Source organism: Macaca thibetana, chromosome 5 (assembly GCF_024542745.1).
Source record: "Macaca thibetana thibetana isolate TM-01 chromosome 5, ASM2454274v1, whole genome shotgun sequence".
Classification (NCBI taxonomy): Eukaryota; Metazoa; Chordata; class Mammalia; order Primates; family Cercopithecidae; genus Macaca; species Macaca thibetana.
This window is the reverse complement of record NC_065582.1, coordinates 148,748,967-148,765,400: the sequence shown is the minus strand read 5'-3', so window position 1 is coordinate 148,765,400 and position 16,434 is coordinate 148,748,967. Positions and strand designations below refer to the sequence as shown.

The window sequence follows — 16,434 nt, the reverse complement described above, 5'->3', positions numbered from 1 at the left end:
GAATGGATGAGGTGTGGAGCTGTCCCAGCAGTGAGCCGGTCTCCGACAATGGAGGAGCTAGTTTTTTCCTTGGCCTCCTCTTTGGCTTAATGCTGACTGACATTCTGTAGAGAACAAAATTACCTTAAATATAAAGTCCCCTTTTTGTGTCTAATTCAGGACACAAGTGAGATGGCCAGGGGGTAAAAACCCGGCTACCTAGGTTAGTGGAGTGTGGATGTGTGCAGGTTTAAAACCAAGCGGGTGCACCCAAGGGTAAATAGGGCTGAGGTTTCCATCTTTTGACCATTAATCTAGTGTACCGAAAAGAGTCGTCAGATTTGTGCTTTAATTTGTGATCTGTGTGTTTTAAAAAAACTTCCTTGGTGACATTGAGAAAGCTGCCTCCTGCATTTATTTATAAGTACTAACTGACTGCTGTGCTAACGTCCCTTGCCACATGCTGGAAATGCAACCGTGAACAAGACGAGTATGGTCTCTGCCCACGTGGAATTTAGATTCCAGTAAAGGAGACAGGCAACTGAGTGCACAAATAATTATCTGATTATAATTGTGGTAAATGCTGTGGAGGAGAGGTACAGGATGCCTGAGAGCATTTCCCAGGGTAATCGGGAAAGGCTTCTTTGAGAAAGTGATTTTCACCTAACATAAGGTTTCGTTGTGGCCACCTGGGAAGGTCTTCTGGGCTCACAGAGCAGCAGATGAGAAGGTCCTAAAGGCAGGGATGGCGCCTGGTGCCTGGAGAATCCCGGAGGCCTGAGTGCCCCCTTTGCTTAGCATTCTTCCCTCAGTTGTTGCCGTCTTACCTCCTCTTGCTTCCTCTAGGTCTCTGCTGAAATGTTGACATGGAGGAATAATTGTATCAGTAAGGCCAGTAGCAACCTCACTTCCAGGTTTTTTGCTTTATTTTTCTCCATAGCACTTTTACCATTTGATACAATTACAAATAAACAAGTAAAACATTTTATGTCCCACATGCCCCCAAGAAGATAGGCTTCAAGAGGGCATGGATTTTCATGTCTCTGTTCACTGTTGTTGTTGCTAGTGCCTAGAGCACAGCTGTGCTCTGTAGACACCTGTTGGGTGAGAAATAAGTCCGGATGGCTGCACTGAAAACAAGGAAGGATGGTGCGTAGAGATGGGGCTGGGGCTGGAGGCAGCCCCACGAAAGTTATGTTCATTAGGCACAACTTTATGGGTCTCGGTCAGGGTTTGGTTTTTATCCTGAAAGGAGTGGGCAGTCACTGCATGCTTTAAAACACAGTGTGAAATATCTTTGGCTACAGAGCCAGGATACTTGGGGGAGGGCAAGAGTAGGGTGGGGAGGGGAGTGAAGCTGTTGTGGTAGTCCAGGTGAGAGATAGTAGGGTTGTGAAGTGCAGTGGGAGTGGAAGGGACAGACATGCAGAAAGTCAAATTAATGGGATGTATAATCCTTTGGATCCTATGGGGAAGGAGAGGGATCTCAGGAGCCCCACCCAACTTTAGATTCTGACTTGCTCTTTACAACCCAGCCACAGCCAAATAATCATGTCTTGGAGCCTCTCACCTTATGAGATTTTCAAAGGTTATTTTTAAAAACAAGTAAGGACTATCTTCACTATGTAGGTAAAGACAGTGACTTGTAAAGAGGCTAAACATACTCCAAATAGGTATTTATTGGTTGTTTACAAATAAGGAGGATATTGTGTTGGCTCCTACTCTAGAGAGAGACACAGTCTAATTTAGAAAGATGTTGCATGTTAAAAATGAATTAGTTTTTCATCATCCTTGGTCTCCATGGAAGGATGAGAGTAAAAGGCTACCTGCCACTCTCTACTGGCTGAAATACAGTTCAGAAACAGTAAGTGTGCAAAAACAATTCAGAGTGCAAAGTCCATGCCCCAAACAGAATGCACGTTTCTTGGGCTCCCTCACTGAGAATATAATTCCCTTTGACTTACACCCCAGTTTCTAACAAGCTTGTGTATCTGGTTTGTCTTTAACATCAAAACATAGAGTGTTTAGAGGAGGAGATGGATCTGGGGGTTAGAGTGGCAGCATCAGGATGTGACCACTGACTTATTGGTCCTGAGGAGAAACTAGAGCTATAGAAACCAACATACACTGAAACCCAAGAAGCTTAGCGCTTCGGAGACATGGAGTCTAAAAGGCAGGCTTTCATAGCTTGCAGGGGCATGTGCACACACAGTAGGATGAGTATTGCAACACAGCAGTCTCCTAAAATGCGTGTCTATTAGCATGTCCCAAGGCAGTAAGAGGATTGTAATTGATGCTCATACTCTAACTTGAAAAGGTCCGGTCACTAGTGTATGTGAATGCCTCACATGTAATATGTACTATACAAATGGTAGATTATTTTAACAACAATTTAAAAAGACTTGTCAGTAAAAATCATTTCCAAAGTATCTTGGAAGCTTTCAAAGAGTAGATTCTGTTTTCTGGAAGGTTCACTTATGTGAAGACCTCAGTTTTTAGGGGATGTGTGGATCTTGAGGCCTGTTGCTAACTTTTGGATATCCGGTTCTTTCATCTCAAGGAAGACTGCTGTCTTATGTAGGTGAAGGCACTAACAGATGTCCAGTGTGACCTGAAGTCCAGAGGATAAGAGGGAACCTTTGAAATGATTTCTACAGTGATAGAGTCAGAATTTTATAGGAGCTTGCCCCTTTTATTCTTTATTTTTATAGGTCATAAAATGAGAAAGTTTGAAAAGCTAGATTTTTTTTTGTTTGTCTTTTAAGATTGGCCAGTCTGAAGTTTACCTCATCAGTCCTGACACCAAAAAAATAGCATTGGAGAAAAATTTTAAGGAGATATCCTTTTGCTCTCAGGTAAATGGAGATGGGTTTTTAAAATTCAATTGCAATGGAATTTTAAAATGGATTTCTGTAATATCTGTCATGTAACAGAAATGCTAAAGGTTACAGGGTGTATGTTTTCTAAGTACTGTACTTGATTTGTGTTTCGCTTTTCTTCTTTGCTTTGGTATGTTAAAGTAAATTATGAATATAATTTTGAAATTAAGAAATTTGCTCTTAGCAACACTAATGGACAAAATAGATCTACTTTTAATTTTCTCAGTTATTGGTAGTAATGGTCCACAGTCATGACTTCCAGATGCATGTGTATGTGTCTTTGTGCATATTACACATATATATTTACACATTTCATACAAGTGTCTTTTTATTAGATATATTTCTGCTTTACAAAAATTTATAACTTTTTGGGTACCAATTATCAGTATTTCTTCTCCCTTCAAATATAGATAGTGCTTATCTTTGAGAATGTTCTACTCAAAGTACAGTGTCTACTTGAAAACTTTTTTCTTGATAATCTTCCAGGTGTTTGTTTCATAGAGAGATTTTGGAAGAATCTATCAATTAAGATTAGCTGTGTCAGTTTTACTCAGGATCTTCCTAACAAATACGAGATCACTTAAGGTTATGTTTGCTTATTTTTTTTAAACTCTGGATTTTTCGTTTTCATAATTGATAAAATATGAAAATGTCAGTGTTGATTTATAATGTGATCTACTTAAATATTCAAAAGGGACTTTTCTGCAAAATGTGAAAATAAAGAATGTTCTTTATAGATTAAATAGGGAACCATTGACAAAGAAAAAGCTTTTCTAAATCATATTTCCTTAAGTTGTAGCCTCTAGCTTATGCTTAACTTGCTATTGGAGAGTATTAATTGAGATGGCAAAGCATGTCGATGATTGCTCATTTATTGGAAAATATTTGGCCTGAAAGTAAGATTACCCATAGAGTTTTTATCCTGATTTGCTGCTGTTTCTGTTGAATATTAATGTTAAATGTTTATCATTTCCAAAAGAGTATAGCTTACAAGTTTATATGATTACCTGAACATTAAGCTATCAGCACGCACATCTCTGCATGCTGATGCTTTCAGAATACATTGATGTATTAATATTTATGGCAGATGTTTTATCTGTATTAAGGTGCCTCTGATAGCTGATGATTTTAAAACATGTTTACATATTAATATTTATTAAAAATAGCTCTTATGATTCTATGGTAGAGCCTTGGCCTAATATGTTTAAAAGCTCCTCTGCTCTGCATGCATATAATTTTTGACTCTTTCTTTATTCCAGTTCACTTCAATATTTACCTATTTATTTTAGGAGTACAAATATATTTTAAATCTTTTTTTAACCTTTAGGTGTGTGTGCATGCATGCACGTACATGTGTGTATGTGCGTAGTTGTGTTTATTCATGAATCTCTGGTCTGCCTTTGATTTTTTGAGTGGTTTTTGTTCTTTAATACCTAGGTCTCAAACGAAACAACAATCGAATACTAAAATGAGCACGAAAACTTGAATTTTCAGATCTTAGTTCTCTTATTGTTGTGGGGGTAATCAAAGGAACATTCTAGTAAACCACCTTTATTGAGATGTTTTTAGACTTTTTGAAATTTTAAAATATCAGAGAAAATAGTAATTTTCTAGTGCTCTTTAAAAGTGTGCTCTCTAGGCCAGGCGCAGTGGCTCACGCCTGTAATCCTAGCACTTTGGGAGGTTGAGGTGGGTGGATCACCTGAGGTCAGGAGTTTGAGACCAACATGGTGAAACACTATATCTACTAAAAATACAAAAATTAGCTGGGTGTGGTGGTGGGCGCCTGTAATCCCAGCTACTCAGGAGGCCGAGGCACGAGAATCACTTGAACCCTGGAGGCAGAGGTTTCAGTGAGCTGAGATTGCGCCATTGTACACAAGCCTGGGCAAAAAGAGTGAAACTCTGTCTCAAAAAAATAATAAAAAGTAAAATAAAATTGTGCTATGTAAATCTTGAGGTGCATTTCTGATGATGGTGCGTCTTCTGGATACACCTGAACATCTCATTCTCTCCCTTGGACAGGGCATCAGACATGTGGACCACTTTGGATTTATCTGCCGGGAGTCTTCTGGAGGTGGCGGCTTTCATTTTGTCTGTTACGTGTTTCAGTGCACAAATGAGGCTCTGGTGAGAGAGGACAAGCAATTCTTACCTTGGAACCTTCTTTACAAGGAATTTTAGCTCCACTCATTTTTCTGTCCTTAGGAAAACCAGATAGTCATTGACATATCATTATTTGTCTTTAGTTATTTACTTATGACTATTTAGTAAGTAGCTAATACACATCTGAAGCTTAATTGGGTGTGCATTTTATATTTTTTATTTCAGAAGAACTTGCTCAGTGTCACCCTCTGGTCTAGCATTTTACAGTGTCATTTTAGATGTCTGATCAAAGGAGTTTGCCTTTTTTCTCAGTAGTTTGTATTTTTAGTTTTTACTGTATCAGTCTGTTCTCACACTGCTAATAAAGACATATCTGATACTGGGTAATTTATAAAGGAAAGAGGTTTAATGGACACAGTTCCACATGGCTGGGGAGGCCTCACAATCATGGCAGAAGGTGAAGGAGGAGCAAAGGCACGTCTTACATGGCAGCAGGCAAGAGAGCCTGTGCAGGGGAACTGCCCTTTATAAAACCATCAGATCTCGTGAGATTTATTCACTATCATGAGAACAGCACAGGAAAGACCCACCCCCATGATTCAATTACCTCCCACTGGGTCCCTCCCATGTGGGAATTATGGGAGCTACGACACAGCCAAACCATATCATTTACCTTACCTGCTTTGAGAGCTTTGAGCATCCTTGTAGTATTTTCAGACTGTAATCCTAGCCGTTATTCCAATTATTATCTGTCAAACTGTGAAGAGTAGTACAGAAAACTCTTAAAAGCTTAAAAAGTCTTTTCCATAGATTATCTGACATCTCAGTCCAGCTAATTTCAAGTTGACTTTTTGGTGGCTACAACTTCTCTTCTCTTTGATTAGGTGGACGAAATTATGATGACCCTGAAACAGGCTTTCACAGTGGCCGCAGTGCAGCAGACGGCTAAGGCGCCAGCCCAGCTGTGTGAGGGCTGCCCCCTGCAGGGCCTGCACAAGCTCTGCGAGAGGATAGAGGGTGAGTAGGGGACCTTTTCCAGCGTGAACACAGTGGGAGTTAAAGGTCCCTGGAGAACTTTAGGTGATACTCATCTGTTGGAAGATTCTGCCTAACAGAGGCTTGTGTTAGTCACAGTGATTGTAGGTGGACTCTCAGCGTGCAGTGGGTGTCTTTTGTGTGTCAGGAATTGTGCCGGATGCTGGTGATACAAAGATAAGAACCCAGAACCCTCTTCTGCCACCTCCCTCCAGGGTATTCTGAAGGTGGAGGAGGAGTTAGGGAAACAGGTTACCAAACCAGTTGCCTAGTGTTTATCAAGATTATGTGAGTGGTTAGTCATACTGGCCACTGCAGAGATCTCTAGAAAGATAAAAACTAAGGAACTTGTACCGGTTTCTCCATTACAAGGTCATTAGTAACCGCTGCTAGTACAGTTTGAATGGAGACGAGGTAGCACAAAACAGGTTGCAGTTGAGGAGCAAATGGGAAGAAATAAAAGAAACGTGACTATTAGTATTGAATAGTACTTCTAGAAACCTGGCTTAGGAAGAAACTAATAAATGTTATGATTTGTAGCTAATGTGTATTGAATAAGATCTGCCAGGAAATATATTAGGTGCTTTCTGTTATCTATTTAATCCTCACCACATTTGTGGGAGGAAAAGGGACTATTTATTTTGCACATATTGCAGATAAGTAAATTGAGGATTAGAGATGTCTAGGAATAAACTAGTGTATCGTGAGCCCATGATTCACCCCAGGTGGTAAAGCCCTGTTACCTGCCACCAAGCATTTCCAGGAGAAGGCCATACTGGGGGAAGACCTGGGGATTGCAGCTAACTTTGCCTTTTTCAGAACTGGAGAGGTTTGAGTGAATTCAGAGCCCAAGGGGCGGGAGGGGCCAAATGAATCTGAATGGAATGGAGGGGGTTCCTTTTGAACAAGAGTGGGGAGTCCACCTGAGGCAGGAAGTGAGAGTCTCTGTCTCTGGGACTGCAGGGAGGGGCAAGGGGAGAGGACAGAACCAGGTGACAGTGAAAAGGAGTGGTAATATGTTTATCTGAGGGCGTCTGGAAGGTGAAAACTTTTCACCTCTCTGTTCTTGGTTTTGTGTTTTTGTTCTGTTTATGGGAGGATTTCAAAAATTTTTTTTGTGACTTGTGGAGGTCACATGATTTAAACAACCCATGTTATTGTGAAAAGAAAACAAAAATTTGATCATTTCTCATGTTTGGAGAATGTTTATTATACACCTGTAATCCCTGCACTTTGGGAGGCCGAGGCGGGTGGATCACCTGAGGTCAGGAGTTCAAGACCAGCCTGGGCAACATGGTGAAACACCGTCTCTACTGAAAATACAGAAATTAGCTGGGCGTGGTGGCGTGTGCCTGTAATTCCAGCTACTTGGGAGGCTGAGGCAGGAGAATCGTTTGAGGCCGGGAGACGGAGGTTGCAGTGAGCCGAGATTGTGCCACTGCACTCCCAGCCTAGGTGACAGAGCGAGATGTCTCAAAAAAAAAAAAGGAATGTTTATTATAAGCTATAATTTTGTAAAGACAACATTGCTTTTAGGTCCAATTTTCCTTTTTAAAAAAATTATAGTAAAAATATATGTAACACAAAATTTACCATTGTAACCTTTTTGTAAGCGTACCCTTCAGTGGCATTAAGTCCATTCACATTGTTATGCAGTCCTCACCACCAGCATCTCCAGAACTTTTTCATCTTCCAGAACTGAAACTCGTTAAATGCCAGCTCTGCTCCTTCTCAATCTCTGGCAACATCCGTTCTGTTTCTAGGTAACTTCATATAAGCAAAGTCATAAAATATTTATCTTCTTGTTTCTGGTTTATTTCACTTAGCATAATGTTTTCCAGATTCATGTGAACCGTAACGTTGTCTGAATTTCATGCCTTTTTAAGGCTGAATAGTATTCCATTCCAAAAGCGTGTAGCACGTTTTGTTGATCCATTTACTCGTCCATGGACATTTGGGGTCCTTCCATCTTTTGACTATTGTATGAATAAAGCTGCTGTGAATGCTGATGTGCAAATACCTGTTGAAGTTCCTGCTTTCAATTCTTTTGGATGTATATCCAGAAATGAAACTGCTAGGGTATGTGGTAATTTTATGTTTAATTTTTTTGAGGAACTGCCGTATTGTTTCACAGTGGCCACACCATTTTACAATCCCACTGGCAATGGGTAAGGACCCCAGTTCTTTTACATCCTTGCCAAAATGTGCTACTTTCTGTTTTTGTTTTGTTTTGTTTTTGATGAAAGCCGTCCAGATAGATGTGAAGTGGTATCTGGTTTCCCTTTTTAAATAAGATAAATTAACAGTTGACATCTTAAGGTCTGGGAAGGGTCATTTGTGGCATTACAGTGCTCTTTAAAATGAAGAAAGATGATTAATATATTCAACTGTGTTTTCCACGTTGTTACTATTTGCTGACATTACACAAAATATATCTGGGAACAAGAAAACGTTTGCTTTAACGAGAGTTCCCAACCAAGAGGATCACTAACTCTTTCCTTAGTGGTTGTCAAGATAAGGTAAATGATGACAGAAATGCCCCTTAAGAGCTTATTGAAAAGCCAGCAATGACTTTGGCCTTGAAGATAAAGCAGATCACGATCTGCAGGAACTGGAATGCTTCCAGCGCTCCCCTTGATAAATCTTTCTTTGGTCTGGCTTAGCTTTCAGAAAGTTACAGCTCAAAAGTTTGATCAGGGTAGATTTTGCTGCTGTCGTTTTGGAATTAATCATTTGATCCATTTTTCACCTGATAAAATCCAACCAAGGCACAAAACTCTACTAATGCCAGAACATTCTTAAATAGTACAATTAGAAGTCTGGTGGGGGTATGTTTTACCTACGTGATGGAACTCATTTCTAAAAGTGTAGAGGGCACGTTATTAGAAGAAGTGCTAGTTATTACATAAACAGTTTTACGGTTCCTTGCTTTTTGTTGTTGTATTCCTAATAAGTAGAATGAAGTGGCTTATTCAAACTCATTGTATATTGGTGTAAGAGTAGTTCTAGCAGGAAGTTATATGGTCTGATCAATAACTCTGTAAAACTGTGGAGAGGACTAGTGATGTGGCCACACAAAGACTTAAAGAGTGTGTTTTCTTAGTAAGTGTAGTCAAGTCATCCCCCAGAATCTACAGAATAGAATCAGTAACGCTGTTCATGTTGATTACGCTGCACTCTACTCTTAACATGCGACACATCAGAAGTGCAGCTCTACCCAGTTCTGTGTTTGACCCATATACAACTCAGTGGTATTTATATAGTATTTTGCTTATTTTAAAAGAGGAGCATTTTGGGAATTACTAGACTGAATTATGCTTTCATTAAAAAAATTAGTTGAACTAAGATTTTCTTTTGCTCTCAGAGCAAATTTTCCTTCAGTAAAACACAGTCATTCATCACCGCTCCCTCTAACAAGGGCCGTTTCTGCACCGGCAGGGAGGCGGCCTCACTGACCAGCGGAGCCCGGAGGGGTTGTAGTTTGGAAACCCCCTTGACGCTGGTTACCTTTTTCTGCTTCAGTCCTTGCTTCCCATTCCCCTCCATAAGCCATTTTGGCATCAGCTGGGCCTCTCTGAGGAGACGCGTTCAGTGTGGAACTGAAGGGTGCTTTCAGTGGGTGTACAGAAACCACCCAGGAGGCGCTAGCTGTGTGAGAATCCCTGGGGGAGGAGCTCGCACCTAGGCAGGCTGGCTGTTTAGAGATGGGGCCGGAAGGACCTCATGAGTTAGGCATCCTGCAGACAGGGTGAAACTGCTCAGAGAATTGCTTCACAGCTGCCGAAGCCACGACTAGGCTGCATTTCGTGATTTCACCTGAGATTGGCAGAGCGTCTAGTTAGTCTAACTCTTCTTAGGCCTTGGCATTTATTCGTCTATTCCCCACATCTGAATGTTTCATGAAACAATATCGTTTTTCCAAAATATGATACTTTGACTGTCAGAGATGTCCTCCATATGTGGGGGAGATTTTTAGTGCATGATGACTTCGCGCTTATTTGATTCATAAATCTTAACTCTGTTTCGCGTCAGCATTTAAGTAGTTGATACAGTAAAGCCTTGTCTGTTTCCCTGGCTTCATGTGACCTGACAGCTTGCTGAAAGAGTGACTGCCTGCATTGCACTTTGACGAAGGCGCTGTCCTTCCTGCACTTTAACCCACCTCTGAGCTCACTCTTGTATTGCAGTCACCTGAGTGTCAGGCGACTTGGCTCTGCTAGTCAGGGAGGGCAGTGGAGCAGTTAAGGGTTTGGTTGCTGGAGGCAACTTACTTAGCTGATGACCTTGGACAAAATACTTGACTTCGATGTGCCTCAGTTTCTTCAGTGGGCACTGGGATTACTTAAAAAAAAAAAAAAAGGCCCATTTCTAGTATTCATTTTAGGGTGAAATGAAATAATGCACATAAAGTGTTAAGTGAAATGGCTTGGCAGTCACTTAAATATTATTTCTACGGTGGCCTCAGGGTTTTCTTGGGTTAAAAAAAGGGAAAAAGAATGTCTTTCTGGAAGCAGAGATGGCTGTAACAGTGTGATAGGGCAGCCGCCTCTGCCACAGTCCCACTCTACTGAGAGGTTGTGGGATCTGCCTCGGCTGCCGTGGGAGGGGAGGAGCCGTGGCTTTGGGCAGACTTGGCTGCTGATGGGCCTCCTGGCCTTTCACAAGTCGCCTGGCTTCTCTGGGCATCAGCAAAACCGTCTGCAAAACGAAGGCATGGTTTCCAAGTCCTTACAGACAAGCCCCTGGCCCAGCAGATTTCCCTCCCGGCCATCCGTAGTGATGTAGGTGCCTCGCACACTGTTCTCCAGCCCAGAGCCTTGGCCAGGCCTCTGCCTCAGGGCCACCCTGGTGGGATGAGAAGACAGTGCCAGGTGGGTGAGGTGAGAGCTGCCCTTGGAAGAAAAATAACCCGTGCAGTTTTTTTCTTTTCATGGCAGTTGGGTCAGCATATTCTTTCATTATCAACCTTCTCATCATGTGTGACGTTTATCACTGGACACCACGAAAAGGCAGAGCAGGCTCTGAGCCGTATTTGTGTGGGGAAGGAACTTCTTGAAATACCAGGTTCTAATGGGTACTAAAATGATGTAATGACTTTATTTTTATAACTTTTCCTCAAAACCCTTTGTAACATTAATTAAATGTAATGTTCATTAAGTTATTAATAAGCATGTGATGGTGTAAGAAAAATTGTGAGCCACATGCATCAGTTTTCTGTGATGGAGAAATGTGCGTCAGTTTTCCAACAGAATAGGAGTTGTTTTTCCCTAAGAAAAAGTTGTCAGGTTTACGTATCAACACAAGAATTTATCATTTTCTGAGGAGAAGTTTCTGATTATGTGAGGTATTTTAACAGGGAGAAAGTAATTTGGAGCCTCACAATCCTGAGGTAGAGTACAAATAAGTGGTCTGTGGAAATGACATAAGCTCTCTGGGTCTTAGTTTTCTTAGCTGTAAACTGGGGGTAATAGCATCCTCTTCATCAGATTGTTTTGAGAATTAAATGGTGCAAGCTTAACGCCTATTATTCAGTGTCCAGTGCATCAGAGCTCGTTTAGAAGATGATGACAAAGATAACAGCAACACTATTTTCGATGAAAATTTCCACACCAAGCATAGTGGCTCACGCCTGTAATCCCAGCACTTTAGGAGGCTGAGGTGGGCGTATTGCTTGAGCTCAGGAGTTCGAGACCAGCCTGGGTAACATGGCGAAACCTCGTCTCTACTAAAAATACAAAAATTAGCCGGGCATGGTGGCATGTACCTGTAGTCCCGGGTACTGGGGAGGCTGAAGTGGAAGGATTGCTTGAGCCTGGGGAGGTCGAGGCTTCGGTGAGCCATGATTGCACCACTGCAATCCAGCCTGGGTGACAGAGTGGGATTCCATGTCAAAAAAAATAATAATAAATTTTTTTTTTTTTTCCATAAAACCTTGAAAGTCTGAAGTGGAAGAGAATGTGAAGGGGATGTGTGTGGAAGAGGTTAACTTCCTATCTCACAACTTTTGCATAGAGTTTTTTCATGCCTCTTTTTTTTTCTCTTAATAGGAATGAATTCTTCCAAAACAAAACTAGAACTGCAAAAGCACCTGACAACATTAACCAATCAGGAGCAGGCGACTATTTTTGAAGAGGTTCAGGTACAGTACAGTTACTAATTTCTAGAAGGAAAGAAAAGGCAGGCAGCTTACCTGGGAAATGCTATGTATACAAAATAGCAAACCAGTGTTGTCCCAGCCTGGGGTAAGGTGCCTTGAGTTCGTCTTGGTTTCTGGGGTGTCCAATCTTTTGGCTTCCCTGGGCCACATTGGAAGAAGAAGGATTGTCCTGGACCACACATAAAAGACAGTAACGATAGCTGATGAGCTTAAAAAAAAAACAAAAATCACGCACACACACAAAATATCAATGGTGTTTGTTTATTTGTTTGTATAACAGAGTCTTGCTCTGTTGCCCAGGCTGGAGTGCCATGGCACGATCCGGGCTCACGGCGATCTCCGCCTCCCGGGTTCAAGTAATTCTCCTGCATCAGCTTCCTGAGTAGCTGGGACTACAGGCGCGCCACCACGCCCGGCTAATTTTTGTGTTTTTAGTTGAGACAGGCTTTCACCATGTTGGTCAGGCTAGTCTTGAATTCCTGACCTCGTGATCCGCCCGCCTTGGCCTCCCGAAGTACTGGGATTATAGGTGTGAGCCACCGCGCCAGGCCCAACATCTCGTAATGTTTTAAAAGCGCTTATGAATTTGTGTTGGACTATATTGAGAGCTGTCCTGGGCCACATGTTGGACCTGCTTGGCTTAAGCTTTCACAGTCCCATAGAGGGTCCAGGTCAGAATTGCAGATTCCCATCAGGCCTTAGCTTAGATAGTAAAACTAACTGAAACAGACAAGCTTCTTCCTTAAACTAAATGTTAGCATAAGAGAGAGGAAATTATAAAATGGAAAGCGCCTTAGTCTGGGAGACAGAAGGTCTGACCTCTGGTCTACATGCACTCATCTGTTCCCTGGGAAACCTCTGCCCGCCCCTTCCTGCTTAGGATTTCAGCCCTAAGTGTGGCAGTCGAATGAGACAACATTTGGTTCATGAGCTTGAACAGAATTGTTCCTTCTTTCCCCCCACACCATTTTTTCTTTTCATTTTTGAAAATAAATTTAGGTCATGCTGTCTACTTGGAACCCGATAATATATCAAACCTACAAAAACAAAACAAAATTCAAGCTCATCGGCTTTCTGCAGTAAACTTGGAAGCTAGCTCTTGCCCTTGCATTTAGATGCAATGTATCTCGGGGAGACCATGCTGTGTGTGCTGGCATGCCTGTAGCCTGTTCATTATGAATCTTTAATGAGGTCATCCAAAATTTCATGTCTGCTTTAGCCGAGGGCCATTTTTGATGGCTCCCTGGCACTTTTTTAGGGAGGGAAGCATATCAAAACAAAGAATAAATATCTCCTTTTGCGGGGCAGGCAGCAGATTCTGTAAATAGAGGAACCATTAAACAAGACAGCTAGCAACTGGGTGGGTTTAAGTGCTTTTCCCTCCTTACTGGGAAAATACTATACTAGGATCCACGATCTGCTTTCTGTTAGTGTAAAAAAATGAAAGGATTGTCTCTCTCTCTCTCTCTTTTTTTTTTGAAGCAGAGTCTCACTCTGTCACCCAGAGCCAGAGTGCAATGGTGCAATCTTGGCTCACTGCAACCTCCGCTTCCCAGATTCAAGCGATTCTCCTGCCTCAGCTTTTCGAGTAGCTGAGATTTCAGGCACCTACTACCACCACACTCTGCTAATTTTTATATTTTTAGTAGAGACGGGGTTTCACCATATTGGCCAGGCTGGTCTTTAACTCTTGACCTTGTGATCCGCCCTCCTCAGTCTCCCAAAGTGCTGGGATTACAGGTGTGAGCCACCACGCCTGGCCATCTTTCTCATTTTAATCACATGTTAGAGGTCTTGTCTTATTCCCTTGTTCTCCTTCTACAGTAGAATTGGCATATGCTGTAGGAAGAGAGCATAGAAAGATGTTTTTTCATGTCTTAAATAGCCTAGAGGGTAATTTTCACAATTTTCACTTGTCTTTACATTTTCTTGTTTTCTTTTGAATCAACTTGAGACATGCTACTTTGTTTTTTCTTAAAAGATCTTTAGAGTTCTAAGTACACAATACTCTTAGACAAATATAATGTGATTTGCATTTGGAATTCAAAAATGGACAATACGCTTCTGATTGTTAATGCATTTACAATTCAAGCTGGGGCCTTTTTCATCTAATGCTGGCTCGCTTACTGTTCTAGAGCTGTCCAGTCACTTTAAGAAACCATCTTTCTTTTCTTTCTTTTTTTTTTTTTTTGAGACTGAATCTTGCTTTGTGGCCCAGGCCAGAGTGCAGTCGCATAATCTCGGCTCACTGCAAGCTCCGCCTCCTGGGTTCAGGAGGTGGGGTTTCACCATGTTAGCCAGGATGGTCTCCATCTCCTGACCTCGTGATCTGCCCGCCTCAGCCTCCCGAAGTGCTGGGATTACAGGTGTGAGCCACCACGCCTGGCCACGAAACCATCTTTCTAGCAAGCATAGAAGAGGAACTTCCCTTTCATAATGTGGGTTTTCTTTTTTGTCTAGACAGCACCACGTAGCTCTCCCTAAAACAGTGTGATGAATCAGTATAGGTAATACACAAAATATTCTTCCGCAGCAATGAGATGTTCCTAATGGGCATGATTCCAAGATTCTCTGTGACTCATGCAGGCTTTTAGGCTTTTTGCATCATGGCAAAGACACTTCAGAACAGAGTAGGTTATGACTAAGGTTTGCTTTAAAAAAAGAGCATTCAGTTAATATCCTGCGGCCCCTATGTGTTGTTCTAGAGGTCTCTGTAATTGTTTAGTTGCATCAGACACCAAAGGGAAGTTGTATTGTTCACCAACTTTGAAAAGCCAGCTCTCGCCTTGTCTTCCATCACCATGAGTGTGACTGTTCCTTGAGTGATACAGATTTGCCCATGAATCTTTTGTTCTAGAGGCTTGTTAGATGGTCTTGTTGAATTATGTCCTCAATGACCATTCTTGGTTTTGTGAAACATTTTATAAACCAAGTCATTGGTTTCGTTTTAGACAGCAATGCTGGCTGATGTGCTTGAAAATAATACATTTCAAAAAGGTTGTAAGGAAAAAGGTGACTTTGCAGTTTCCGGAGTCGTCTTATAAATAGAATAGTAAATATTTTCCTTTGTTCAGTCTTTCCTGCAGGGGAATTTGTTTCTGAAAAAGTGCTCCACGTGCAAATTTTCATAACGGAAATATAATTACCATTGAAATTAATGGTACATGATTACTTAGTTATTAAAACATACCATATTCAAGGATCATGTAAATGAATATTTAATTTAAAAAATGGAACTCTAACAGCTATAAAGAAATCACTGATAACTGTGTGTAAACGATGCTGGAGGTTATCTCTGCTGTAAACAAGCTGATTTTGAGCACTCTGAGAACTTGGTGCCAGACAGTCATGTGGGCAAACCACACTGCAAAGCTGTCTTTTTATTTATGAGCTTTCTGAAATGTTTCATTTTCAAACATATCTAGCTAGGCATAGGTGAGGATGACCCCCTGATGCTCTGTTACTGGGTGAATATACTGAATCCAAATTGATCATCTCAGGATAAGAATTGCTGTGAAGCCAACGTGGGGCTAGTAAATAAAATATCTCAAAGTCTAATTCTCCTAATCTATACGAGTGTGTTTGAGGGAATGACTTAATTAAATACTGACTAGATAAATCAAGTAGATTTGTACGCAATAGACGTTGATAACTCATTAAGTGACATGACTTCACAAGTTAAAGGTTAATGGTCAGAAGAGACTCTTTTTACTTTCTGAAGAATATATATCAGGTTAGTTGGATTTTCCATGGTTTTAAAATGATTTCTTACAAAATGGGATTATAATTGTTTGAAAGATGGTAGACTGCAGTGTCCACGTGAGGGTTGTCTTTTTAAGTAGTTCCCTTAGGAGACCATGGGCTTTCTCAGCGTTCTGGGATGCATTAATCAGTGTTGGAAATGTATTGATTGATTTATTAATTTTTTTGTAAGAGAAAGGGGCTCACTATGTTACCCAGGCTGGAGTGCAGTGGTTATTCTAGGGTGTGATCAGAACACATTTCAGTCGCGAAATCCTGGGCTCAAGCAATCCTCCTACCTCCGTTTCCTCAGTAGCTGGGACTGCAGGTACATGCCCCCTTGCCCAGCTGGCAGTTTATTTCTGAATTTCCTTTATGATAATTTATAAGCCTCTTATAGGTTAAGAAACATGTAACTAACTTAGTTTTGTTACTTTTAACAGGCAATTAATTGTTTTGTAATATTATTTTATAAATTGAAGTATAACATACAGATAGAAAAGCACACAAATCAAAGATGTGTAATTGAGTGAATTT

General features: G+C 41.2%; 1 protein-coding gene across 7 annotated transcripts in view; it reads left to right on the top strand.

Moving 5' to 3' along the window:
* The window catches only part of TBC1D1 (TBC1 domain family member 1), a 248,669-nt gene that overhangs the window by 125,138 nt on the left and 107,097 nt on the right, over positions 1 to 16,434 (top strand). For all 7 annotated transcript variants that reach the window (XM_050790904.1, XM_050790905.1, XM_050790907.1 and 4 more), the window contains 4 exons: positions 2,745 to 2,834; positions 4,884 to 4,988; positions 5,849 to 5,981; positions 12,047 to 12,138. In XM_050790904.1, the coding sequence (XP_050646861.1) occupies positions 2,745 to 2,834; positions 4,884 to 4,988; positions 5,849 to 5,981; positions 12,047 to 12,138 (420 nt within the window). The remainder of the gene's footprint in view (positions 1 to 2,744; positions 2,835 to 4,883; positions 4,989 to 5,848; positions 5,982 to 12,046; positions 12,139 to 16,434) is intronic.